The 27108-nt window shown below is 36.7% G+C and overlaps 1 protein-coding gene across 3 annotated transcripts in view; it reads right to left on the reverse strand.

Moving 5' to 3' along the window:
- Positions 1–27108, reverse strand: part of PTPN20 (protein tyrosine phosphatase non-receptor type 20) — a 92849-nt gene that overhangs the window by 13941 nt on the left and 51800 nt on the right. For all 3 annotated transcript variants that reach the window (XM_060191247.1, XM_060191242.1, XM_060191237.1), the window contains 4 exons: positions 18537–18634; positions 14983–15050; positions 12546–12631; positions 7016–7164 (listed from right to left, as the gene is read on the reverse strand). In XM_060191247.1, the coding sequence (XP_060047230.1) occupies positions 7016–7164; positions 12546–12631; positions 14983–15050; positions 18537–18634 (401 nt within the window). The remainder of the gene's footprint in view (positions 1–7015; positions 7165–12545; positions 12632–14982; positions 15051–18536; positions 18635–27108) is intronic.

Genomic DNA, 27108 nt, shown 5'->3' on the forward strand with positions numbered 1-27108 from the left:
ATAGTTACAATGAAAAGAAGTAAGGATAAAGAAAGGATCCTAAAGGCTATAAGAGAAAAACAAAAAGTCATGTACAGGGGAAAACCCATAAGATTATCAGCAGACTTCTCCACTCAAACTCTAAAAGACAGAAGAGAATGGCAAGATATCTATCGAGCCCTGAATGAAAAAGGGTTTCAACCAAGGATAATATATCCTTCTAGACTTTCATTCAAACTAGATGGAGGTATCAAAACCTTCTCAGACAAACAACAGTTAAAGGAGGCAACCATCACCAAACCTTCCCTGAAACAGGTTCTAAAAAACCTCTTCTTATAAACAAAAACATCACCATAATACTTACCATATATCAGAGCAAGTAAAAAATTGTTGAATAATGGCACATTAAATCCATAATATCAATAAATGTCAATGGTTTAAACTTACCCACTAAAAGGCACAAAGTGGAAGGATGGATCAGAAAACCCAACCCAACCATATGCTGCTTGCAAGCATCACATCTGATCCAACAAGATAAACACAGACTTAAAGTGAAAGGATGGAAAACTATCCTACAGGCCAATGGACCACAAAAAAAGGCAGGAACAACCATTCTCATCTCTGATATCATAGACTTTAAATTAACTAAAGTAATAAAATATAGGCAAGATCATTACATAATGATTAGAGGATCAATCAATTAAGAAGATTTAACAATGATTAACATCTATGCACCCAATGAGGGACCATCTAAATACATCAAATACTTACTGAAAGAACTACAAAAATACATCATTAGTAATACAGTAATCATGGAAGACTTTAAAATCCCACTCTCACACTTAGATCAACAAAGCAGAGAATCAACAAAGAAACAAGAGAATTAAATGAAGAGATGGACAGACTAGACCTCCTGGACATTTTCAGAGTTCTTCACCCCAAAAAACTGGAATACACATTCTTTTCAAATCCACACAACACATACTCAAGAATAGACTAGACCACATGTTAGGCCACAAAGACAGCATCAACAAATTCAAGAGCATTGAAATAATCCCAAGTACCTTCTCAGACCACAGTGAAGTAAAACTAACATTTAACAAGAAACAGAAAATTACTAAAAAAAAAAAAAAAAAAAAAAAACAGAATTTGGAAGCTACACAACATACTGCTTAAGATCCACTGGGTCAGAGAGACACTCAAGCAAGAAATTCAAACGTTCCTGGAAACAAATGAAAATGAAGACACCAGCTACCAAAATATTTGGGACACAACTAAAACCATACTGAGAGGGAAACTCATAGCCATAGAGTCACATATTAAAGAACAAGAAAAAGCTCAAATAAATGACCTTACTGCACACCTTAAGGACTTAGAGGAAGAGGAACAAAGGAATCCTAAAGCAACCAGAAGGACAGAAATCACTAAAATTAGAGCAGAAATAAACAACATCAAAAATAAGAGAACCATACAAAAGATCAATGAAGCCAAATGTTGGTTCTTTGAAAAATTAAACAAGATGGACAAACCCCTAGCCAACATCACTCTGATACCAAAAGCAAACAGACACACAACCAAAAAAGAAAACTACAGATAAATATCTCTGATGAACATATATTCTAAAATATTGAACAACATTCTACCCAACCAGATATAGCGGTATATTAAAAAGATTGTTGATCATGACCAAGCGGGGTTTATCCCAGGTATACAAGGTTGGTTTAATATACATAAGTCAATCAACGTGATCCACCACATAAATAAAAGCAAGACCAAAAACCACAAAGTCATATCAATAGTTGAAGAGAAAGCCTTTGACAAAATCCAACTTCCCTTTATGATCAAAACACTACAAAAAATTGGAATAGATGGAAAATTCCTCAAGATACTGGAATCTACATAGTGCATATCTACAGCCAACATCATACTCAATGGTGAAAAACTGGAAGCATTTCCCCTTACATCAGGTACTAGCCAGGGATGCCCACTATTACCATTACTATTCAACACAGTGTTGGAAGTTCTTGCCATAGCAATCAGGCAGGAGCAAGGAATTAAAGGGATATACATTGGAAGAGAGAAGTCAAACTCTTCCTATTTGCAGATGACATGACAGTGTACATAGAAAAACCTAAGAAATCCAGGAAGAAGCTTTTGGAAGTCATCAGGCAATACAGTAAGGTGTCAGGCTCAAAATTAACATACAAAAGTCAGTGGCATTCCTCTATGCAAACACTAAGTTAGAAGAAGTTGAAATCCAGAAATCAATTCCTTTTACTACAGCAACAAAAACAGTAAGATATATAGGAATAAACCTAACCAAAGAAGTGAAAGACTTGTATACTAAAATTATGGGTCACTACTCACTGAAATTGAAAAGGACACAAAGAAGTGGGAAGATATTCCATGTTCATGGGTTGGAAGAATTAACATCATCAAAATGGATATACTACCCAGAGCCATATACAAATTTAATGCTACCCCCATCAAGGTCCCAACCACATTTTTAGGAGAAAAGAACAAATGCTACAAATGTTTATCTGGAACCAGAAAAGACCTAGAATTGCCGAAACAATCTTGAGAAAAAAGAACAGAACTAGAGGTATCACACTCCCAGATCTCACATTGTATTATAGGGCCATTGAAATGAAAACTGTTTGGTACTGGAACATGAATAGACACACTGACAAGTGGAGTAGAATTGAGAGCCTAGAAGTAAGCCCCCACACCTATGGACATCTAGTCCTTGACAAAGGTGCCCAGACTATTAAATGGGGAATGCAGAGTCTCTTCAACAAATGGTGTTGGAAAAAATGGGTTGAAACATGCAGAAGAATGGAAATGAACCACTATACTTCACCAAATACAAAAGTAAATTCCAAGTGGATCAAGGACTTGGATGTTAGACCATAAATTATCAGATACTTAGAGGAAAATATTGGCAGAACTACTCTCCACATAAATTTTAAAGATATCTTCAATGAAATGAATCCAACTATAAAGAAGACTAAGACAAATAAAAACCTATGGGACTACATCAAATTAAAAAGCTTCTGCACAGCAAAATAAATCAATACCCAAATAAAGTGATCCCCTCACAGAATGCTAGAAGATCTTTACATGCCATATATCAGACAAGAGGCTAATAACTAAAATAAATAATGAGCTTGCCAAACTCAACAACAAGGAAACAAATGTCCTCTCCCCATCCAAAAATGGGGAGAGGACATGAACAGAATATTCATCACAGCAGAGATCCAGAAGGCTAAACACATTAAAAAACTCTCCAAGTCTTTGATTGTCAGAGAAATGCAAATAAAGACAACCATGAGATATCACTACACTCCTGTGAGAATGTCATACATCAGAAAAGGTAACAGCAGCAAATGCTGGAGAGGTTGTGGGGTCAAAGGAACCTTCCTGCACTGCTAGTTGGAATGTAAGTTGGTCTAGCCTCTGTTGAGAACAGTCTGGAGAACTCTCAGAAAGCTAGAAATGGACCTACCCTATAATCCTGCCATTCCTCTCCTGGGGATATATCCTAAAGAACCCAACACACCCATCCACAAAGATCTGTGTACACATAATTTCTTAGCAACACAATTTTTAATTGCCAAAACCTGGAAGCAAACAGGTGTCCAACAACAGATGAGTAGCTGAGCATGCTGTGGTCTATATACACAATGGAATACTACTCAGCTATTAAAATGGTGACTTCACCATTTTCAGCCAATCTTGGATAGAGCTTGAACAATTGTGTTAAGTGAAATAAGTCAGAAACAGAAGGATGAATATGGTATGATCTCACTCTGAGGCAGAAGCTGAAAAAAAAGATCAGAAGAGAAAACAAGTAGAACCTGTTGATATGCTTCTAGTTCTGCTGCTGGGATCCCTTCTGTTACATTGCTTGACGTTGTGGTCTATTTACATGTTCATTCTGTTACATTGGTTTGGTCTCACTCCCCCTGCCTCCGGGAGATTTGGTTTAGCCCTTGTTAGTTTCCCCCGCCCCCTATCCTACATACTTCCTGAGTTCCTGATATGCGGCTGGAGGAAAAAGATGGAGGACAGAATTGTGTGGTGATTAGATTAGATTAGTTTTTTGAATTGTTGGCTCGTGAATAAAGAAATATTGTTTCTCCGCTCAGCCTTGTGTCCCTGGTCATCTGTCTACCACTGTGAAGCTAGCCCAGCATACTGGCACCATGAACTTTGACTAACAAGAATCTGAACTGGAGTTGGAGTATTGCACAAAAGTAAAAGACTCTGGGGTGTGTGGAGGGAGAATACAGGTCCAAAAAGGATGACAGAGGACCTAGTGGGGGTTGTACTGTTATATGGAAAACTGAGAAATGTTATGCATGTACAAACTATTGTATTTACTGTCGAATGTAAAACATTAATTCCCCAATAAATAAATTTTAAAAAAAGAAATCAAAAACGTAAAGGAAGGAAGGAAGAAAGATGGACCTCCAAAATATGGAGACTAAAAAGCCATGCTTCTGAACAACACATTGGTTATTAAAGGAATGAACAAAAGAAGGTAATAATTACTTCACTATTAATGATAGAGAAGAAACAAGCTATCAGATCCTATGGTATGCATCAAAAACAGTCAAGAAAGGGAGTTTGTAGTAATATAGGCTCACACTAAGAAATAGGAGACAGAAGGGAAAACACAAAGCAGAACTTGAACTGGAGTTGGTATACTGAACCAAAGTAAAAGACTCTGGGGTGGGGTGGGGGTAGGGGTTTAAGGTCCTGGAACATGATGGCAGAGGAAGACCTAGAAAGTGTTAAACTGTCATGTGGAAAACTGAAAAATGTTATACATGCACTAACTACTGTACTTCACTGTTTACTGTAAACCATTAATCTCCCAAAAAGGAAAAAAAATAAATAGGAGAGATCACTAATCAACTATATAAGAACCCAACCAAACCAAATAGAATGGAGAAGCAAAGATACTCTGAACTTAGCAGCAGATAAGAAATAGTTAAAATAATAAGGATCCCGTTCTAGCTCCCGGATCCCCACCTGCAAGGGAGTCGCTTCACAGGCGGTGAAGCAGGTCTGCAGGTGTCTATCTTTCTCTCCCCCTCGCTTTCTTGCCCTCCTCTCTCCATTTCTCTCTGTCCTATCCAACAACGAAGACATCTATAACAACAGCAACAATTTTAAAAAAAGGAAAAAAAAAAGAAATAGTTAAAATCAGAACCAAAATCATAAAACAGTTAACAAAAAATCACAAGAGAAATAACTGAAACTAAGCACTGGTGCTTTGGCAGAATAAATAAAATATATAAACCACTGGCTACACTCAGTAGGAGAAAAATAGAAAGCCACGGTAAAAATCACTCAGATATGAGAGAGAAGATATCACAACTGAGGATGCAGAGTTACTAAGGATCATGTGAGACTATTATAGACACCTATATGAAAATAAGTATTATAACCTAGAAGAGACATATTCTCTGATTTATACCAACTTCCTCTTGACACAAGGGGAAGTAAATAAACAGGAAACTACTAGTACTAAAATTGAAACATTAAACAAAACCCTTTCCAAGAACTAAAGTCAAGGTCCATTTGCCTATAATATTGAATTCCATACGACATTCCAAGAACGAATGCCTATTCTCCTCAAACTCTTCCAGGTAAAAAAGGAAACACTCCTGAGCAAATTATGTAAGGTTGTTATCACTCTGATCTGGAAAGCAGGAAAAGACTCTACCAAAAAAACAAAAATATAGACCTATAACCCTGATGAACATTGATACAAAGATCCTCCACAAAATCTTGGATCATAGAATCCAACAACATACTGATAGAATAATCCATCAAAAAGCAAGTGAGACTTATCCCTGGGAAGGAGGGATGGTTAAGCCTTCACAAGTCAATTAATGTCATATGCCACATCTACAAAAAGAAAGACAGAGGCAGGGCTATGGAACAGCAGCAGTTGTGTTTCTCTTTTCTCCTCTCCCGGGTCAACTAGGAATACCAAAGGAGATCACCTGGGATCGCAACAAGACAGGACTAGAACGACCTTGGGAACCCACCAAATCACCAGTGAATGCAAACATGTGTGGCTCATAGATAGCAAGGAGCTTAAGGAGAGATTCCTTAATAATTAATAATTTTGAACCATATTCCAGTGGGGGAGAAATGATTGGGGGAAGCTGATCAGAGGGCTCTGAAAGCCAACTCCATCACCTGGAGAGAGAAGAGGGAAAAGGAAGGGACGTTTGGATACAGTATTAGGTGTATGTGTGATTTCAAAAGGAAGAGAAGATGGGACCTTAAAATAAGAGGACAAATATGTACAAATATAGGCAGACAGTTGTAGAAATAATAGTTAACCCATATCTGTAACCTTTAGAGAACTGCTGTAGCTTATAATAGAGGGCATGAGGATCCAGAACTCTGGCGGTGGGAATGGTGCAGAGTTGTATCCCTGTTATCTTGTAATTTTGTAAATAAATATTAGACCATGAATAAAAATATAAAAAATAAAATAAAATACTGGGTGCCTCTCTAGGAAATCATTTTGAGAAGATTCATTATGCAGAGGCATATGAAAAGGGGAGAATTTTGTTGATAAGAACAAACACTAGAATAACCTAAATGTCCACCATAGAGGACAAACTACAGTAAAGTTCTTCATATAACTAACCACCTTGCAAAACTGTAAAAGAATGAAGTATAAGTAGACATACTGATAATGCATTTGGAAATTAGGTAACATTTATAAAGAATAGGGTGTAGAATTGTGAGTAAAACTTAAGTGAACAATTTTTATGCAAGTTTATAGGACAAAATTAATAGAGAGAATGGGCCCCTGGAAAGTCAGTTTTATAACCTGTTAAACTCTTTGACCTTTTCTTTTACTATGTATACATACTAGTTTAAAAACAAATTTAATATTTAAAAAGAGAAACAATAGACTCTGTCTAAAAATTAGTAAAGAACTCCGCTTTTCGCAAAGTGGGAAAATAAATAACATACAGACTTTTGTTAAGGCCAAAATATTTACCATAAATTCCTTGATGATTTCATAGTCTACTGCTTTTTTTTCAAACATTTTAAAGCATTCCTGGATGACTGATGGTTCATCACAGTTGCATAACAGTGGCTGAACCTGAGCCAACTGAGCTAGTTCCAAATCAGTAACAATTTCTACGCCTGAGAAAGAGAAAAATTCACATTTGTAATCTGCTGATATGAGACAGAAAGTTATATTGTTGCTGTTTTCCCTTAAGCAGTGGCACAACCACCTAAGCATTAATCGAAGTCTCTTTTTCCAGTGACAAAGACTATCACTTTGAAAGAAAGTATTATTGTTTTAGAGAAATCATAACTATACACCTTACAATTAGATAAACTCAGCTATTTTCTTTCTCAGAGTTGTTTATGAGATATAGACAGAAAAAGAGATAAGAGCACTGCTACCTTCCAGCATATGTGGTGTCAAGGGTAGAACTAAGGTCTTAAACCTCAAAGAGATCTTGCATGCTACCTTCTGAACTAACTCCCTCATTATCCGCTCAAAATATGTATTTTCCTTGGGTAAAAGTTTTAATGTTAAAAGCTATAAGCACTAACAATTATGCCTAGAAAACAGTATACAAGACATGAATGGGGAAAAGTGAGTATTTCCACATTCTATGAGATCAAATGCTTCAGAGTCCTGGAATCTAAGACAAGAGAATTATGAAGTCTTACATATCTCCTACTGGCAGCCAGCAGGAGGCAGCTGATCTGGCAGTCAGTGCATGTGTATAGTTTCACACATCTGTACTGCACACACATCACAGACATACATTCTAAGGAGAAAGAGGGTTTATAAGACAACAAATGATGGGGTCGGGTAGAAGCACAGCGGTTTAAGTGCATGTGGCACAAAGCCCAAGGATTGGGGTAAGGATCCCTATTAGAGCCCTTGGCTCCCCACCTGCAGGTGTCTTTCTCCCCTCCCCCCCCGTCTTCCCCTCCTCTCTCCATTTCTCTCTGTCCTATCCAACAACGACAGCATCAGTAACAACAATAATAAAAACTACAACAAAAGGGAAAATAAATAAATAAACATTTTTAAAAAGACAACAAATGATAAATAATGCAAAGGATAGTACAGGGTGAATTTTCAATGGACTATAGTCCATCACAACATCTGCAAGTCAATCAGTATAATTCACCATATCAGAAAGAAAAAAGGAGGGCAAAGTCAAGATGGCTACATGAAGACAGCTCCCAGGTTGACTTTCCTCAAAAAAAAAATGCTTCAAAACCTGGTAATTCTATGTGGAAGCAGGATTTCCAGGCCAGTAGGAGAAACTACAGAGGAGGGGACAAAGAGGAACCACAGTGAAAAATTATAACCTATCTATGAATTGGCAAAAAGGTGCTGAAAAAGACAAAGCAGGGCTGAGCGGTGAGTCTCCTATTGCATCCCAAACCCATCTTGTAGACCAGAGGTGGCTTATTTGGGAAATAGGAACAGCCAGAGACAAAGAGGCCTCCCTTGGGAAGTCACACTCATCAAACAAGATTCCCAGGCTGAACCTTTTGTCAGAATGCAGAGGGAATCCAGGTGACCTTGCCTGACTGGATCTGAGCTACAAACAGTAGCTCTTATTTTTAAAACTCTTCAAAAAGATTGAAGACACAGGAATACTCCTTTCTAGCTTCTATGAAGCCAACATCACCTTGATGCCAAAAGCAGCAAGGGATACAACAAAAAAAGAAAACTACAGATTGATATCTCTGATGAACATTGATGTTAAAATATTAAACAAAATTCCAGCCAACTGGATAAAGCTGTATTTAATATATCTTTTTAATAAAGATTGTTCATCATGACCAAGTGAAGTTTATCCCAGGGATGCAAGGTTGGTTTACTATTCATAAATCAATCAATGTGATCCACCTCATCATAAAAGCAACACCAAAGAGCATAGGATTGTATTAATAGATTCAGAGAAAGCCTTTGACAAGATTCAATATCCCTTTATAATCAAAACACTACAAAAAAACGGAAATAGATGGAAAATTCCTCAAGATAATGGAGTCCATGTATGGAAAAGCCTTTGGCCAACATCATAATCAATGGTGAAAAACTGGAAGCATTTCATCTCAGATCAGGTACTAGACAGGGCTGCCCACTATCACTTTAACTATTTAACATAGTGTTGGAAGTTCTTGCTATAGCAATCAAGCAGGAGCAAGGAATTAAAAGGATATAGATTGGAAGATAAGAAATCAAACTCACCTTATTTGCATATGACATGATAGTATACACAGAAAAACCTAAGAAATCCAGCAAGAAGCTTTTAGAAATCATCAGGCAAGGCTACAAAATTAACATACAAAAGTCAGCGGCACTCCTCTATGCAAACACTAAGTTAGAAGAAGATGAAATCCAGAAATCAATTCCTTTTACTATAGCAACAAAACAATAAAATATCTAGTAATAAAAAGAAGTGAAAGATTGTATACTGAAAATTATGAGTCGTGATTCAATGAAATAGAAAAAGACACAAAGAAATGAAAAGGTAGTCCATGTTCATGGGTTGGAAGAATTAACATCATCATTCCCTAGAACAATACACAAATTTAATGTTATCCCCATCAAGATCCCACCCAATTTTTTTAAGAGAACAGAACTAAAGCTACAAATATTTATCTGGAACCAGAAAAGACCCAGAATTGCCAAAACTATCTTGAGAAGAAGGAACAGAACTGGAGGCATCACATTTCCAGGTCTATAATTGTATTATAGGGCCATTGTCATCAAAACTGCTTGGTACTGGAACATAAATAGACACATTGACCAAAACTTCTTGGTACTGGAACATAAACAGGACACACAATTCTCATAGAATTGAGAGCCTAGAACTTAGCCCCGACACTTATGGACATCTAATCTTTGACAAAGGTGCTCAGACTATTATATGGGGAAAGTGGAGTCTCTTCAACAAATGATGTTGGAAAAAATATGTTGAAACGTGCAGAAGAATGAAACTTAACCACTATATTTCACCAAATACAAAGGATGTGTATGTTAGATCAGAAACTATCAGATACTTGGAGGAAAATATTGGCAGAACTCTTTTCCATCTCATTTTAAAGGTATCTTTAATTATAAGAATCCAATTACAAAGAAGATTTTAAAAATAATAAACCAATGGGATCACACCAAATTAAAAAGTTTCTGCACAGCAAAAGAAACCACCCAAACAAAGAGAGCTCCCACAGAGTGGGAGAAGATCTTCACATGCCATACATAGACAAGAGACTAATAACCAAAATATATAAAGAGCTCACCAAACTTAGCAACAAGAAAACAAATGACCCCATCCAAAAATGGGGAGAGGATATGAACAGAATATTCTCTATAGAAGAGATCTAAAAGGACAACAAACATGGAAAAATGCTCCAAGTCATTGATTGTCAGAGTAGTGAAAATAAAGACAATAAGGAGATACCATTTCACCCCTCTGAGAATGTTATACATCAGAAAAGGTAGCAACAATAAATGCTGGATAGGTTGTGGGAACAAAGGAACCCTCCTGCACTGCTGGTGGGAATGTAAATTGATCCATCCCCTGTGAAGAGCAGTCTGGAGAACTCTCATGAGGCTAGAAATGGACCTTCCTTATGACCCAGTAATTCCTCTATTAGGCATATATCCTAAGGAATCGTTCTAGGACAGTTATGACTACCTTTTCTGATTCTAGCAGCCTAAGGCAGTTTACAGTAGACTTTTTTCCTGCTAGAATCCATGTGCAGTTTACTTCTGGAATCAAACTTCTACTTTTCTTCAGACAATACCAATACTCATAAAAATTTATGAGACACACATAAAAGTAGCAGTAGAAGCAACAACAAAGATCACTAAGGGAAAAAAAAAAAAAAAAAAAAAAGCAATTACCAGGGAAAAGAAAAATTCAGAAACAGGCCCAGGGTGTGGTTCACCAAGTAGAGTGCTCCAAGTTCAGTGCTTCTATGAATGTGGAGAGTGGATTATTTTCAAAAGAAAACAGTTTTCACTAGCTGGTTCTTGCATACCCCTGAAGCACAGCCTCTTTAAGAATCTACTAGGAAGGGAACCAAGCAGTGGCACACAAGTTAAAGTGTACATGGGTAAGCACACAAGTTAAAGTGTACATGGACCCAGATTCAAGCCCTAAGTTTAGACCTGTAGAGTGGAAGCCTCACAAGTGCTGAAGCAGGGCTGCAGGTGTCTCTGTCTCTTTCTCCTCAAGAAAGTAATACTGAAGTTGTAAAAAACAGAGCCCATGAGGGCTGGGCAGTGGTGCACCCTGTTACATGCAAAGACTTGGGTTTGAGCCCTCATCTCCACCTGCAGGTCATGAAGCAGGTCTGCAGGTGTCTCTCTTTCTTTCCTCCTCTCTACCTCCTCCTCCCCCTCTCAGTTTCTCTGGGTTTCTATCCAATAATAATTAAATAAATATTTTTAAATACTTGAGAGAATTTACTAATAAAGAGCACTGCCATAGACATATGTGTGCACAGATATTTTCCTATATATGTTTTTATGTTCTTTGGATAGATGTCTAGGATAGAAATTGTTGGGGAGTCAAGCGGTAGCACAGTGAGTTAAGCGCACATGGCGCCAAGCACAATAACCGGTTTAAGGATCCCGGTTCAAGCCCCCAGCTCCCCACCTGCAGGGGGCTCGCTTCACATGTGGTGAAGCAGGTCCACAGGTTTCTGTCTTTCTCTCCCCCTCTCTGTCTTCCCCTCCTCTCTCCATTTATCTCTGTCCTAGCCAACAACGATGATATCAATACTAACTACAACAATAAAACAAAAAGAACAACAAAAGGGAATAAATAAATATTTTTAAAAATTGTTGGGTAATATGGTAGATTGATTTTTAATGTTTCCAGGAATCTCCTAACCATTCCACAAGGGCTACACTAATTTGCATTCTCACCAACAGTGCAGAATGGGTTCATTTTCTCAGCATCTCTCCAACACTTTTTTTAATGTTCTTTTTGATGTAGGTCATTCTCACAGGGATGACGTGCTTGCTTACTGTTATTGTGTTATCATTTTACCAATAATCAATGATTTTGAGGGTGGAAACATATTCTTTTGATTAGTTGAGGGTAAAGTGTTCAGCTACCTGTCTTGGAGAAATGTAGAACTATACTCTTGTGACAATAGCAATCCTGAAAACCAATATTCCTCAAGAAAATGACATTGGAGTTGTAAAAAATAGAGCCCATGAGGGCCAGGCAGTGGCACACCCTGTTAAGCACATATATCATCATGTGTAAGGATTTGGCTTCAAGCCCTCATCCCCATCTGCAGGGGGAATACTTCATGAACCATGAAACAAGTCTACACGTCTCTCTTTCTCTCCCCTTCTTTATCTACCCTCCCCTCTCAATTTCTCTCCTTTAATAGAAAGGGTAAAAAAAATGGAAAAAAACGGCTGCCAGAGTGGTAGCAGGCACCAAGCCCCAGTGACAACCCTGATGGCAAATAAATAAATAAATAAAACTAGAACCCACTAATACAATAGGATAACATCATACCATGAATCAGAGGGGGGAGAGTCTGGGATGGTCCTGCAGTGTCTGATTCCTCACTGCTCAACTTAGCAAAACTGTATTCACTCTCCCTAGAAAATAAATTGGTATATTTTATCATAGCTTCAAAGAATGTCTTCACTGAAGACTTTATGAGAATCCATATTCATTACAGACATTCAACTCCATTTCAGCTATTCCCTTCCATTGTCACCGCCTTAATCTGACCCACTTGAAAATTTTAATCAGAAACTTTTGTCCACTTTCACCAGTCATGCAACCTATTGCTAACTGTCTTAGATCAGCCTATCTCCTTCACCTACACTCTAAGAGAAAAGTACCTAGGCCACTGGGGTTTCTAATATCTAGAGAAAATCATTTGGAAAACACTGATAGGTCCCTGCTGGATCTCCTCTATTATTTTCCACTACAGCTGATTCTGAGAGCCTCACATAGCAACAACTGCAGCCATTTTTAAAAGAACATTCAAGCCAGAACTGTTTCTTTCAGCTGACTCTCTTCACAATGCATGCCTAGATATATCACCATTCTTCATTACTCCTATTTTCTTGCTATTTATACTCAATTCTTTCAGGTTCTCAAATATAGAATTTGTCTTCTCTGATACTTTTAAACATTTATCATATATATATATATATGTATATTATTTCCATCTACAAATTCTCCAGTATTTGTGAGAATATTCCATTGTATCTCAGGTTAAAAATAGAAAATACTTAAAAGTTTCTATCTCCTCTAGCTCTGGCTTTATCACTCCCAGCAGTTTTAAACAGTAGCCTACACTCATGCGGTTTCCTTTCCAACCTGTACTATTCAGTAGACCAACTATGTTATCTGACTCTTATTGTACTTTTATTTGCAACCCACTTAAAAATGTATCCTAGTTTCACTTCTGGATCTAGTTTAGTATTCAGATAAAATTCTCTCTAAAATTCAAATTTATATGTGCTACTATCTCTCCCTCTTTCACTGTCTCTGTCTGAAAAAAAATCACTCTGAACAGTAGAGCTTTGGAAATGACAAAAACAATCTAATAATACTAATAATGATGTCACTGTGATTTAAATTTAATTATAGCTGCCTTCCAACTCCAGGATAAAATCAAGGCCGCTTACTGTACATGGAAGTTCAAAATGCTGGCAGTCTGATACCTATTTACTCTTTCATCATCTTCTCTAGTAACTTCTTGCTTGTACTTTATGCTTTAAATACTTTATACTTGAATAAAGCAAATGCTTTTCTTTTGATTCTGAGGGGGATTTCAAGTTTCTTATTCTTTGCCCTTCTCATCTTTTCTTGGATTACTGTATACATCTAACTGTTTTCCATTTACTGCAAGCTATTTTCTAACTTAATACCAGCAATTCCCCAGCTAGACAGATTGCAGATAGATAACAGAAGATAAATAGATGATAGATAGATAGATAGATAGATAGATAGATAGATAGATAGATAGACAGACCTGCAGGCAGATAGACAAACAGATAACAGACACAGATAAGAAAAATGACTCAGTCTGTGCTTCATTTTTATTCTGGCTGAATACAATGCAGACTCCTTGGTTTCACATATACTGAGTTCCTTCACACTACAGTCTACATTATCTATACTACATTTTTGATTCAACCTCTCAAGCTTCCTACCAATTCCAGCTTATATATAGCCCACGATTCTCAACAAATTTATGATTTCCCAATGCCACACCTTTATTTGAATTTCTTCCCCAGTTTGAAATTTTTCTCCCCTCCTTTTCACCTGCTAGATTATTTAAGATGCTGAAACTACTTAAAATGTTTCCCCTTCAAAGAAGCTATTAAGGAACTTCCCCTTTGTATAGAGCTGTTTTCTGTACTCATATCCTTGGACTTTGACTCTATAATAACATTTACTACATCATTCTTAAGTTTGTCTGTTTCATTAAACTATAAACAAAAAGGCAATAGTTACAAAATATTTTATACTTCTAGACAGCTTTTAGTATCTATCGGCATATACTAATTAGTATAAATTAGTATGTCAAAGTACCGTCATGAGTTACTATCATTATGTTGTTTAATATACATCTGAAGTTATAGACATATAAATTTTATACTATACATGTAATTGCACAGTTATTCCAGTAATTGTAGTTAATTTACTTATCTTAAGAAAACAAGGCTCAGCATAAATTTTCCTTATTTAGCATTCCTTCAGATGAACACTTACATTTGAACACTTTAAAAAGCATGAAAGATGCTGTTCCTTTATTTATGTATTTTTTCAGCTAATGGAAATTTACCTTTCTCCTCATCCTTTACAACTTTTTTTTTCAGTTATAGTACCAAGCACTCTCCATGCTAATGTTTTGACTGTTTCTAGGACATTATTTTCTTTCTGAAAACATATAATTTCTAATAAAATTTAGTTTTGTACAGAGCTTTACCTTAACTCAAGATTACTTTCCCCTTCATGAGCTCCCAACACATTTACAAAGGCTTTGGAACTGTGTAACTGTTGAAATAACAGAGAAATTGAATCCTTTAGGAATATCTTTTTCTTGAGTTAAGACTATATTTATGAGATGATAAATGCATTCCATTTCTAGTCAAATTATATTGTACTTACTACAAAGAGCTATATCTTGAAAAGCTAATCAAAATGTGAGGGTTATTATTCAGTCTCCAATCAGAATGCTAGCTATAAATATGAATAAACAGGAAACACATTAATTAAGCATATTAGTTATGACTTTCTTTACAACATAATCACTATGTTATAGATTCTCATGACAGAAATTTACTGTCTCTAAACTAACATCATTTTCAAAATCCTCCAAGTAGGTATAAGAAAGGAAACATAGGTCATAACTAAATTTAAAAATATATAGTTTAGAATAAGTATCATCTCTATAGCTTCTTAAGAAGAGAAATAACATCGTCAATATTTGAATTAAAATCACAACAGTGGGATTTTGACTCCTGGGAAATCATTAGAAATCATATTAATGCAAATATGTAAACAATTACCCAGCATTCATGTTAAGCATTTATTTTTCTCCACAAGTCATGTGTGTGATCCAGTTCAAGCCCAACCTTCACCACATTGAAGGAAGCTTAGTACTGTGGTCTCTTTTATTCTCTCTCTCTCTCTCTCTTTCTCTCTCTCTGCCTCTCTGTCTCTATCTAAAAGAAAGTAAAAATGCAGATTAAAAGTTGTACCCCTTCTACCCTATGGTTTTGTTAATTTATCCTTTCTTAAATAAAAAATAAATTTATAAAAAGTCCATAACAGTAAGGTTTTTTTTCATACTAGAATAATCAATTAAACCAACACTATTAATTAAGCTGAGAACTCTGTCTACAACGCCACCATGTAATTTCTATGTAGTTCCAATATTCTTATCTGCCATTCCTACACTATATGCTTAATTCCTATCGCTTTATACATCCTGACTGCATGTGACACCAGGCACTCCACATACTCACATTGTCCTCTCTTTCCTAATACTTTCTTGCTATTCTTGGTCTTGTGTTTTCTAAAATAAAATTTTGAATCAGCCAATCAAATATCATATAGACACACACATTTTTAAAAATATTATTGAAATTAAAAATTATTGAATTATTGAAATCTAAGCAAGATTCACTGTGTATCTTACATTAATGTTTACTTGCTACCTTTATATATTATCATAGTATTCATTAACATGATATAGGTAATCACTGAAACACCATAATATTCTCAGTAAAGGTAATTTAAACCTATAGTTAGCTCAACTTCCACTTCATAGTTGGCATCATTGTAAATATAAAGATATATGTAATACCATTATTTTCACTACATAAAGAACAAACCAAAACCTTTTATGTATAAAATATTTACTCTATTCTAAGTACTTTAAATCCCCAGAGTGATTTCTTCTTTGACCTATAAGTTTACAAGTACTTGTGTTTAAACTCCAAGTGTACTCATATTTTTGTAGTTGACTTCTATTTTTCTAAATGTTTTTATTTATTATTAAATAAAGATAGAAATTGAGAGGGGAGAGAGTATTAGAGAGGAAAAAAGACAGAGCAAGGCACATGCAGCCCTGCTTCACCAATTGTGAAGCTTTCCCCCTGCTGGTGGAGAACATGGGCTTGAACCTGGGTTATTATAATAATTATAATATTATTATTACAATATAATAATAATTATAATGTGAGTGCTTAACCAGGTGTGCTGCCACCTGGCCCCTGTAGTTGACTTCTAATTGAACTGTTTTATGTCAAAGATTATAGCATTATAAAGACCATTTGACATTTGTTAAGACATTTTGACTTGGTACATAGTAAAATTTTATAGCTAGTCTATATATAATTGAAAATACTATGTTCTCTAATTTTAGATTCAAGTTCTATGCATTTTAATTATACTCGGTTTGATATTTTGTACAATTTCATACCCTTAACTAATATTATAATCTATTAGTAAAAGGGATATTTTATGGAGGTAGCAGTGGTTTGCAAGACTTTAAATATTTAGGAATACAATTGCACATCTCTAAAAGAGATATTTTAAATAGTTCCCAGGCCACTGAGACTTGGTTCCTTTACCTCTAAAATTAGTACTGGAATAAAAATTCTATTATCTATCTCCCAAGTATAAATAAGTCTATGAGTTCACAAGAGTCCTGGGGATAGCATCATAAGCAGAAAGGGCACTGAGTATCTAACACATAAAACTAATTGCTTCATGAAATAGAAGAAGCAAATTATTTTTGTATGTATTCCTTTATTGCATTTATACATTCTCTTCTGTTGTCAGCACTCCTCATCAGAGTAATACAGTTATTATTACTTATTTTTATTATTGATGAACATACATTGGGATAGCACTATCACCTAATGTTAATAGTTTATTTTTAAAAAGATTTTTTTCTTATTCTTATTTGACAGGACAGAGAGAAATTGAGAGGGCAGGGGAAAATAGAAAGAGTGATGTTGACTTTATGGCCAGCAAAGTAAAAATGTTTACTATCTCATCCCTGCCACACACAAAAATATGTTTGTCAATTTCTGCACTACAAAGTTGCTGTTGCCACATCTACTTTAGGGGTGACTATTTCATATCAAGTTGCTATGCAGAAAATACCTTCTTTTTAATATAACTTTTAAAATCTTTGCATTATCTTTTTTTAGATTATTTTTAAATTTATTAATAAAAATATTGACAAGACCATAGGATAAGAGGGGTGTAATTCCACACAATTCCTACCACCAGAGCTCCATATCCCATCCCTTCCCTTGAAAGCTTTCCTATTCTTTGTCCCTCAGGGATCATGGGCCCAGGATCATTATGGGGTGCAGAAGGTAGAAGGTCTGGCTTCTGTTTTGCTAAAGAAGCAAATCATGATCTTAAACAAGAAGATGATTTTCCCAATACACTCTTAAACTATACAAGACTGTCTGTCCCAAGATAATCTCTTTCTAAAGGGCAATTCTAAAGAATATCAAACTCATCAAATCAGAAAATATAGGGGAGAAATACAAAATAAAGTGTAAAGAAGTCTGGTTATGTAAACAATCTACTTAAGACACAGTAGAAATTTTTTATACCCAGGTTATCTCTTTGTCAGATAGAAAATCAGTTTGATTAAAAAAAAATAATAATGAAGCTAACATGACCAGAACTAAACTGAGAAACTTGATGTAAAAAAAAAAATTAAATGATGAGTGAACAAGACCACAACTAAACTGAAAGACTCTCAGCAAGAGATAATAGGATAATCTTGATGCAACTAACTCATGGCATTGAGGAATGGAAAGACTACTACTTGAGAGTCACCAAAACACTGTGCTGTTTTTTCAAAGCAGCAGCATGACTAACGTCTTGTGTGAGGGTGACAGTCAAACTGGAAAGTGGGAGAGGTTTGTTCTTAGAACAATAAAATAGACTCATGTTCCTTAAAGAGCTTAGCAGGTGATTTAAGTATCAGGCACAGGCAATTAGATTTACCTCATGACTCTCTAATTTCTTCTCTTCACTTGGTAAAGGCAATTTGCTCCAGTCATCTGGGGTTTGCTGATTAGACTCATCTTTCTCCTGCTTTTTTCCTAAACAAAGAGAAGGAAAGAATTAACCAAATGGTATCAAAGGACTATCCTGAAAAAAATCCATGCTATGTGAGGTAAATTTTTATCCACTTTGCTGTTTTAAAGTTAGCTCAAATTATCACTTAATCACTTTTAGTCCTATTTCAAAAAATTAATACAGAAAATGTTATTCTTCTTCAAGAATTATTCCCAAAAAGTTGATTTTTAGAGCAGGCCCTTTTTGTTTGTTTTTACTTTCAAATAATTCAAGAATGTACTTCTCAGGTAAATCAATAAATGAGACCCAACACATTCTTCTTTTTTTTTTTTCTGAAATACAGAGGGATAATATTCTTCTGACTCCAATGCATAGCTTCTATTTATACTCAGGATTTACTTGAAAAATACATTCTTGAATTATCTGAAAGTTAGCCTGAGGGTGTTTCTTCCTGGGCACATGCTCTCTGGGTTGGAGAGAACTCTGCCAAAGCCAACCGAGGCTGCTGCCTACTCAGCGACGTGGGAGAGGAACCAGGAACTCTCATGGCTGAGTAGGAACACAATCCAATGTGTTTTTTAATCAGAAAAGAATCTGCCTTTAAATATCTTCTAAGACGGAAGTAGTAGGGTGGAAAACAGGAAGTGACTAGGAGAGGGGGCAGAGTGGAAAAAGAGCTCAAACCCGTGGGGATTAAACCAACGGGGATTAAACCAATGCCTTGTAGCAGGGCAGGTCTCAGACAAAACAATGATTATGTAAATAGATCACAACATCAAGCAATGCAGCAGACCTGGCCTAATGAACAACAACAACAAAAAAAAAACAAACAAGGAGATACTACTTCACCCCTGTGAGAATGTCATACATAAGAAACGACAGCAACAACAAATGCTGGGGAGGTTGTGGGGTCAAAGGAACCCTCCTGTACTGCTGGTGGGAATGTAAATTGGTTCAACTCCATGGACAGCAGTCTGGAGAACTCCTACAAGGCTATAAATAGACGTACCCTATGGCCCTGAAATTCTTCTCCTGAAGATATATCCTAAGAAAACCAACACACCCATCTAAAACGATCTCTGTATATCTATGTTCAAAAGTAGTACAAATTATAATAGTCAAAACCTAGAAGCAACCTTGATATTAAAAAACAGATGAGTTGTTGAGGGAAAGTTGTGGCATATACATACAATGAAACACTACTCAGCTATTAAGAATGATGAATTCACCTTCTTCACTTCATCTTGGATGGAGCTTGAAGGAATCATGTTGATTGACATAGCCCAGAAAGAGAAGAATGGATACGGGATGATCTCACTCATGGACAGAAGTTGAGAAATAAGAACAAATGAGAAACACAAAGTAGAACTTGGACTGGGTTTTAATGTATTGCATCAAATTAAAGAATTCAGGAGTGGGGGGAGCGCTCAGGTCCTGGTACATGATGGTGGAGGAGGACCTAGGCTTGAGGTAAGAGTTTTTCAGAAAACTGATAAATTTTACTTATGTACCAATAACTGCATATACTCTATACCATAATCCCCTCAATTAAAAATAAATAAGTAAATAATAAAAAAGAACAATGTGTTACATTCTCACTTTAACTCCTTGCATTATTAATCATGAATTAGTAATGTGTCATGTATATAAAAGGCTTTCGGACTTTATTGGAAAACATAATATGATTATTCCTAAGAACTTCATTGCTGATTCTATTATAATATTGTTACGTATTACCCTGTTAATTTCAATTCACAGAATTTTTAAATTTTTTTCATTTTAATTGAATTAACATTGGCTCAGCATTAGCTAATGCTAAGATCTTAAGATTCTAGAAATATAGTTTCAGATATACTATGTGTGAACACACTGCACCACCACTAAAGTTTCTGTCCCATCACACCAAATACAACCCTCCACCTAATCCCTACTCTCCAATTATGTGCATTTTACACAAAACCACAACAGTTTTTAGAGCCTCCTTATTTTTGCCTTATTTCACTCTGATTCCATGGAGATCCACCCAAGATGAAGCAAAAAAAAATAGTTTTATTCCATTGTTTATATATATGACAACTTTTTAGCCATTCATCTGTCATTAAGCATTAGGTTCCTTCCACGTCTGGAATATTACAAATTATGCTTCTGTGAATGTAAGTATACACAGACCTCTTTGGATAGGTACTTTTTCTTCCTTTGGATAAATCCCCCACACACAGGGTAGGTCTATTTCTGGTATCCTGAAAAATTCCTAGACTATTTTCCACAGAGATTGGACAAACTTACATATCCACCAGCAGTGTAGGAAGTTTCCTTTTTTCTCCATATCATTGCCAATACTTGCTGTGTCTGTCCTTTCTAATGTATGCCATTCTCATAGTTGTAAAATGGTATCTCATCATTGTTTATATTTGCATTTATCTTATTAGATAAATTAGGAACTTCCAGCATAAAGTGCGACATGATATGCCAATGTTTTCGTCTATGTATTTGATAATTTCTGGCCTAATGTCCCTGTCTTTGATCCTTTTGGAGCTGGCTTTCATCCATAGTGATAAATATTTATTTACCTGTTTCATTCTTTTGCATGTTTCAGCTCAATTTTCCCAACACCATTTGTTAAAAAGACTACCCTCTCTTAATTTAATGTTCTGAGACCTTTTGTCAAAGACTAGTTGCCTGTATGTATTTGAGCTTATTTCAAGGCTCTTAATTCTATTTCACTGATCTTTTATCAGTTTTTGTTGTAGTACCAGTCAGTTTTGATTACAATAGTTCTGTGATATAATTTAAGTTCATGAAGTGTGGCAAATCCATTCTTCTTCTATTTTTCTCAAGACTGTTGAGGCAATTCGAGGTTTTTCCAGTTCCAGATAGACTTTTACAGCATTTGTTCTATACCTTTAAAAGACTTGGTGTGACTTTGATGGTGGTTGTATGAAATCTGTCTATGTTTTTGGTAGAACAGTTATTTGGATAATGTTAATTCTTCCAATTCTTTGTATCTCTATTTCCTTGAATAATGATTCATAATTCAATGCACAAGTCTTTCAACTCCTTTGTTAAGTTTATTCCTAGGTACTTGATTTTGCTGTGACTGTAAATGGAATTGATTTCTGGGTTTCTTTTTATGTTTGCATAGAGGAATACCATTGATTACTGCACATTAATTTTGTAGCGTACCACCTTACTATATCACTTAATAATTTCCAGTTTTCTTTTTAGATTTTCCATGTATATTATTAAATCATCTGTAAATAGAACAGTTTTACTTCATTTAAAATCCATACTCCTTTAATTCACCATTCTTGATTAATTGCTATGACTAGGGATTGAATAGTAATGGTGATAGTAGGCAGCTCTGTCTTATACCTGATCTGAGAAAGAAAGTTCTTATCATCTTGTATATTCCCTTGTCCTTCATTTTCAGTCTATCCTAGATTCCCATAATTTATAGACTCATCTACTCTTTAAAATTTTAGTTATAGCAGAAGTAGAGATTTTAATTTAACAATATCATTTTGTTAACCTGTCTATCTGACAGAAAAGTCTAGGATTTCAATGCTCTGTATAACATTAGTTTTATTTCCAATTCAGTAAACTTATTTTTAAAATGCATCTCCTAATGAATAACAGGCAACTTAACCCAAAAAAATGTTTACAGCCAGTTTTATCCTTAATTAATTCCTAATTACCTAACAAACTGAATAAATCACTTGAGGCATTCTATTATTTATATGGATATCCCTAAAATATAATATAGATACACAAAATGATAAATAAATGCAAAGTGATTTTTGAAGCATACATAAGTTTAATCTCTAGATAAGAAGTATTATCTTGTATAAACACATGTGAAAATTTTCTCAAATCTTCACCTTTGAAAATTTTAAGTAGAGAATCCTTAAGTTGATTATGCTTTGTCCTTTTTAAATAACCTATTTTCTGTAAAGAAATACGGTCTCTATTAGAACTTTCTTTAACTAAAATAAAAGCCTCCTAGATTGACTGATTCATTTTTACACCTATACCAGTAATCCTCTCTACTATATACAATAAAAATGCTACTTGCTATAATGATGACACTTTTTTGTCTCGTTGGATTTACATTATTCTAGCAATCTCTTAAAATATAATCCATTCAAGGTTTGTGATTTGTATTTGACTATCATGATTTTATCATTGAATTGCTCAGGTCACTTGACAAGGTTCCAGAATCTTGCCCTGCAATCATTTTTTGTCTTGTCATCACTGAGTTTTGCTACTTCTGACCAAGATTTTCAGGCAAAGACAAAGAAAAGGAGAGACATCAGAGTACAGAAACACCCTCTAGAGTAGTAAGGACTTTAACCTGGGTCTGCTAATGGTAACTTAGGTATCCTCATGGGTATGTTAACTCAGTACCCTGAAATCAACTCTTGATTCTGCTCCCATGCTCTGGAGCACCATGGAATGTACTATATTCCCTATAGTTACTGACACATTAGCACACTGATACAATATCTACTGTTAGGCCCTCTTCCCCAGTGTAAATGTACCTCATTTCTTACTCTAACTCTCCTGCACTCCTTAATTCTCCTACAATGAAAATAAATGTGCTGATAATTCACATCAGAGAAATCCATTATCCTAGCTTCTTCTCACTGACATCTTTCAGGAACTGTTTTCTGTGTTTGGAAATCTCAGTTATATGCCTTAGTGTAGTCATATTTCTGTTTCTTTGTTCTGGGTATTTGAATTTACCCTCAATCTAGAAATTCACCTTATCTGCTTTGAATTTATCATACCTGCCTTGGACTCATTATCTTTGATATGTTTTTATCTTTCCATATTTTTCTGAAAAATAAATACATCTTTACCTTCAGCTTTGAATCTTTTAATTCTAGTAAAACTTGCAATAAAAACTTTCTGTTTACAGAACAATCCTTGTTTTAAAGATCCTATTCTTTGACATGGTATTATCTCTTTGTTATCTCACAGTATTAATTACAATGTTGCAGGTTCAAGACTCATAGCCATCTGATGGAGTTAACAAGGAGGAACTTTACTAATGAGCCAAAGAAAGAGCTCATGGAACTTTACTAATGAGCCAAAGAAAGAGCTCATGCTCTTAATGAATTCTGGGTCTCAAACTAAGGTATGGTACAGTTTATATAGGGGACTGTAGGGCTGAGAGCAGAAAGCTATCTGGTAGTATCTGCCATCCATTAGGATTCTTCCCCCTTTTTCTTCTCATAACTACTCTTCCACTTCCAAGTATAAATTGGTATTATACTCAATTCCAGTGTCCCAAGGCATTCCTGCCTTTCTGTTTCAGGCTATAACATACTTTTTCTCTCCTTTTTTTTTAATTCCATATTTATTTTGACACCACCAAGCTTTTCTACTTTTTGCCACCTCTCATGTAGTCCTGTCTACCAATTCTCCCTCTGCTACTTACCTGGTCTTTTCTGATAATGTTGGCGGTATATTAGCACTAGTTTTCTCAGCTCCCATACAGCATCCAATAGTTCTAATACTTAATTCTTAAATTCTTATTTTTATGTCCTTTCTTCTAGCTGTTATGAGGCACCGCTCTCTCTCTCTCTCTCTCTCTCTCTCTCTCTCTCTCTCTCTCCATATATATATATCCCCACAGACATACAAGGTTGCAAACGCATATTTTGAATCAGTATAAATATTCATCTTCTTTCCTTTTCCTAGTAAGAGTGCCCTAATGCCCACTGTGCTGATGAACCTGGGGAAGTGTTTATTTCTGACAGTGTCTTTGGTGGTAACGGCATATACTGCATGTTGAATGTCATGCCTCACAAAGCTGTTAGGAAAGACTTTTGCTCAATGAAGCAAGTTAAGGAGATGAAGGACAACTACGGGACAGTTTCACTCATACATGGAATATAGAGAATTGAATATATAAATGTGAAAAAAAATGAAACTATTTTCAAGACTCCGGAAGAATAAGTGAATTAAAGATCCTGGGGAAGGGGTGTTCAACTTAGCCTGGTGAGGAGAAGGCCATATATCACTCTCCAGACCATTTCAGTGGCATGGACTTGGGGGGGGGGGGGTGAGCTTCTCTGCCCCCTGCAATGGCTCAGGATGGGACTGTAGGCAAAGGGGTTGCATTTATGATCAAACACCTGCTGTCCACAGGTGCAGCTGGCTTACAGGGGCTCACAAGGCTCACCACTCAGCTCTCCCCAGTCAAGGTCAGATATAGCTCCAGGTATGGCTGCTATGGGGCTGGTTTTCTCCTTTTATTTTTGGCAGGATGGTCAGGGCAGGCCTGAAGAGGCAGAGGGACAGCCACTTGGGTTGTGGGGCCAGGATCCAAGGTAATGTCCTGGCAGGAGCTATTGCTGTTCCGGGTAGGGTTGTATTTTCTTCTCTGGCCACAACGAGACTTTCCAACTATCCCCAGGGGCACCTTAAGGTCCTCAGAATGGGGCCTGGGAAGGGATGGATCCTTGGGCTCAGTACCCCCTTTCAACAGCTCCCCATTGTGTAATGGGTCCTTTTTGGTGACCATTCCATTTGTCCATTAAAGCAACCACATGATCCCCATTTGAGAGTGTCAGCCAGGCTCCCACCCCAGCTGCTAGGCTTTCAGCCCCGGCATGGCCTAGCTTCACCATTAATGCCCCTAAAACCCCTCTTCCAAATAATTTTTTTTTAATTTTTAAAAATTTAAAAAACAAACAACTCATCCCCTCTGGCCTTGTTTCCCATAGTAGTGATCTGTGAAGGTGGTGATGGGGACACAGACCTTTGGTGATGGGAATGATGAAATACTTAATTACCTAATTTTTTAAAAAAGGAAAAGACTCTTTTTAATACCTCTTCACAGTCATGGTCTGGGGTACAGCAGTAAACCTACCAAGGAGAGAGTCTTTGTTCTTCAGGAAACAATCCTCTGGAAAACACTGTGGCTCAGAGTGGAAGGTCAGGCTGCATGTGTTCCATTTCTGGGGAGCTGGCAAACACATAACAGTAGCTCTAGGCTTCCAGTGGGGACGCACACACTCCAGCTGATCTCTGCCCTAGGGGCCTGGATTGTGCAGGCCAAGGGTCGCCTTAAATCATCATTGACTACTTCAGGTTTTCTCTCAGAGTAGGTATTATAGGATTATTGTTCTTGCCACAAGCAAATGAGATGTCGAGAGGGGCAGCCACCATTTTACAGAGAGGTGAATGGCCTCAAAACCAACCTGGTCAGCCTCTCCACAGCTCCAGCTGGGGCAGGGGGTGGGGTGGGCGCCAGCGGCTTTGGTAACTTTAGATAACAGAGAGTTGAAATGGTCCACCCCCAGCAAAGGGCTGCTGGGATGGTGCCCCAGGCTGAAGGCTGGCCTGGGCTTCTTGTGCTGATCCTGTCTGAGAGGGTTGGCATGCATCTACTGGTGGGCTTCTTGTGCAGAGAAGGGTTTCAGCAGGGCTTTAAGACAGAACAAAGAGGTGGCTTCTCTTGAACTGGGTGTGCCCCTATCTTCTTCTGGGAGTGGAGATGCCAGGCTTCAGCATGGCAAGGGGAGAGGGAAAGACCTCAATTCGAGGCTCAGAGCCAATGCTGGGTGAGAAGGATCTGTGGCCAACAAAACAAGAACCTCAGAGTGCCTTCTGTCCTTGGCCCCTTCTTTGCCTCTGCAGTGGACTGAGGGGCCTACTTCTACACCTGGCTCCCTCTCTCCTAAGGTCAGACACATGAACAAGGATATCCTCAGACCGGTTCTTGGGGTGATGAGGCTATGTCCCTATGAGTCTGAGAACGGTTTACAGATGCCCTTGAACAGGCTGTCACCAAATATGTCCTAGTCTATTTGATTCTGAGGTTCTGTCCAAAAGTGAGCTTATCTGCTTCTTTAATCAAAATCACAGTTGCAGCTGAGGCCCATAGGCAAAGGACCATCCAGATGTAACTGGGTCTAAGTGCCTGAACAAGTAAACTATAGGTCTCTGTCATCAACCAATGCTTCAAGTCAACAGTCTCAGGCTAGTGTGTACATTCTCATGGAAGAATAAGTGAAAAATCTCTCATGTAATGTCTGGAAATTTTAGGACTGGAACACTAAACAGCAGTCTCTTCATCTCCTGAAAGGCTTTTTCTTCAGGCTTTCCCCATCTGACAGGGTGTATTCCTGAGCCAGCTGTAGCCTCATACAGAAGTCTGGCAATCTTTGAGAAGCCAGGAATATTTATGTGAAAGAACCTGGAAGCACCCAGCAACTCTCTAATCTCTCACTTTTCTGTTCCCAAGGCTCAGTGCTCTCTTGCCATCACAAAACCTAAATACTTCCAGTTTACATATTTAGGCTTTCTTCTATGAAAGACAGTGCCAGCCTATATTAACAGGGACAGCAGCTCTTTGTTCTTGTTTCTTGCTTTTGCCACAGACTGGTGAAGATGCTATTCTGTCCCTTCTTACTCTGGCCAAACGGAATCTAGGGTATAGGACATGTGGCAGATGCTAACCATGAATCTATAGAGAAATTGATCTTTT

Source organism: Erinaceus europaeus, chromosome 1 (assembly GCF_950295315.1).
Source record: "Erinaceus europaeus chromosome 1, mEriEur2.1, whole genome shotgun sequence".
Lineage (NCBI taxonomy): Eukaryota > Metazoa > Chordata > Mammalia > Eulipotyphla > Erinaceidae > Erinaceus > Erinaceus europaeus.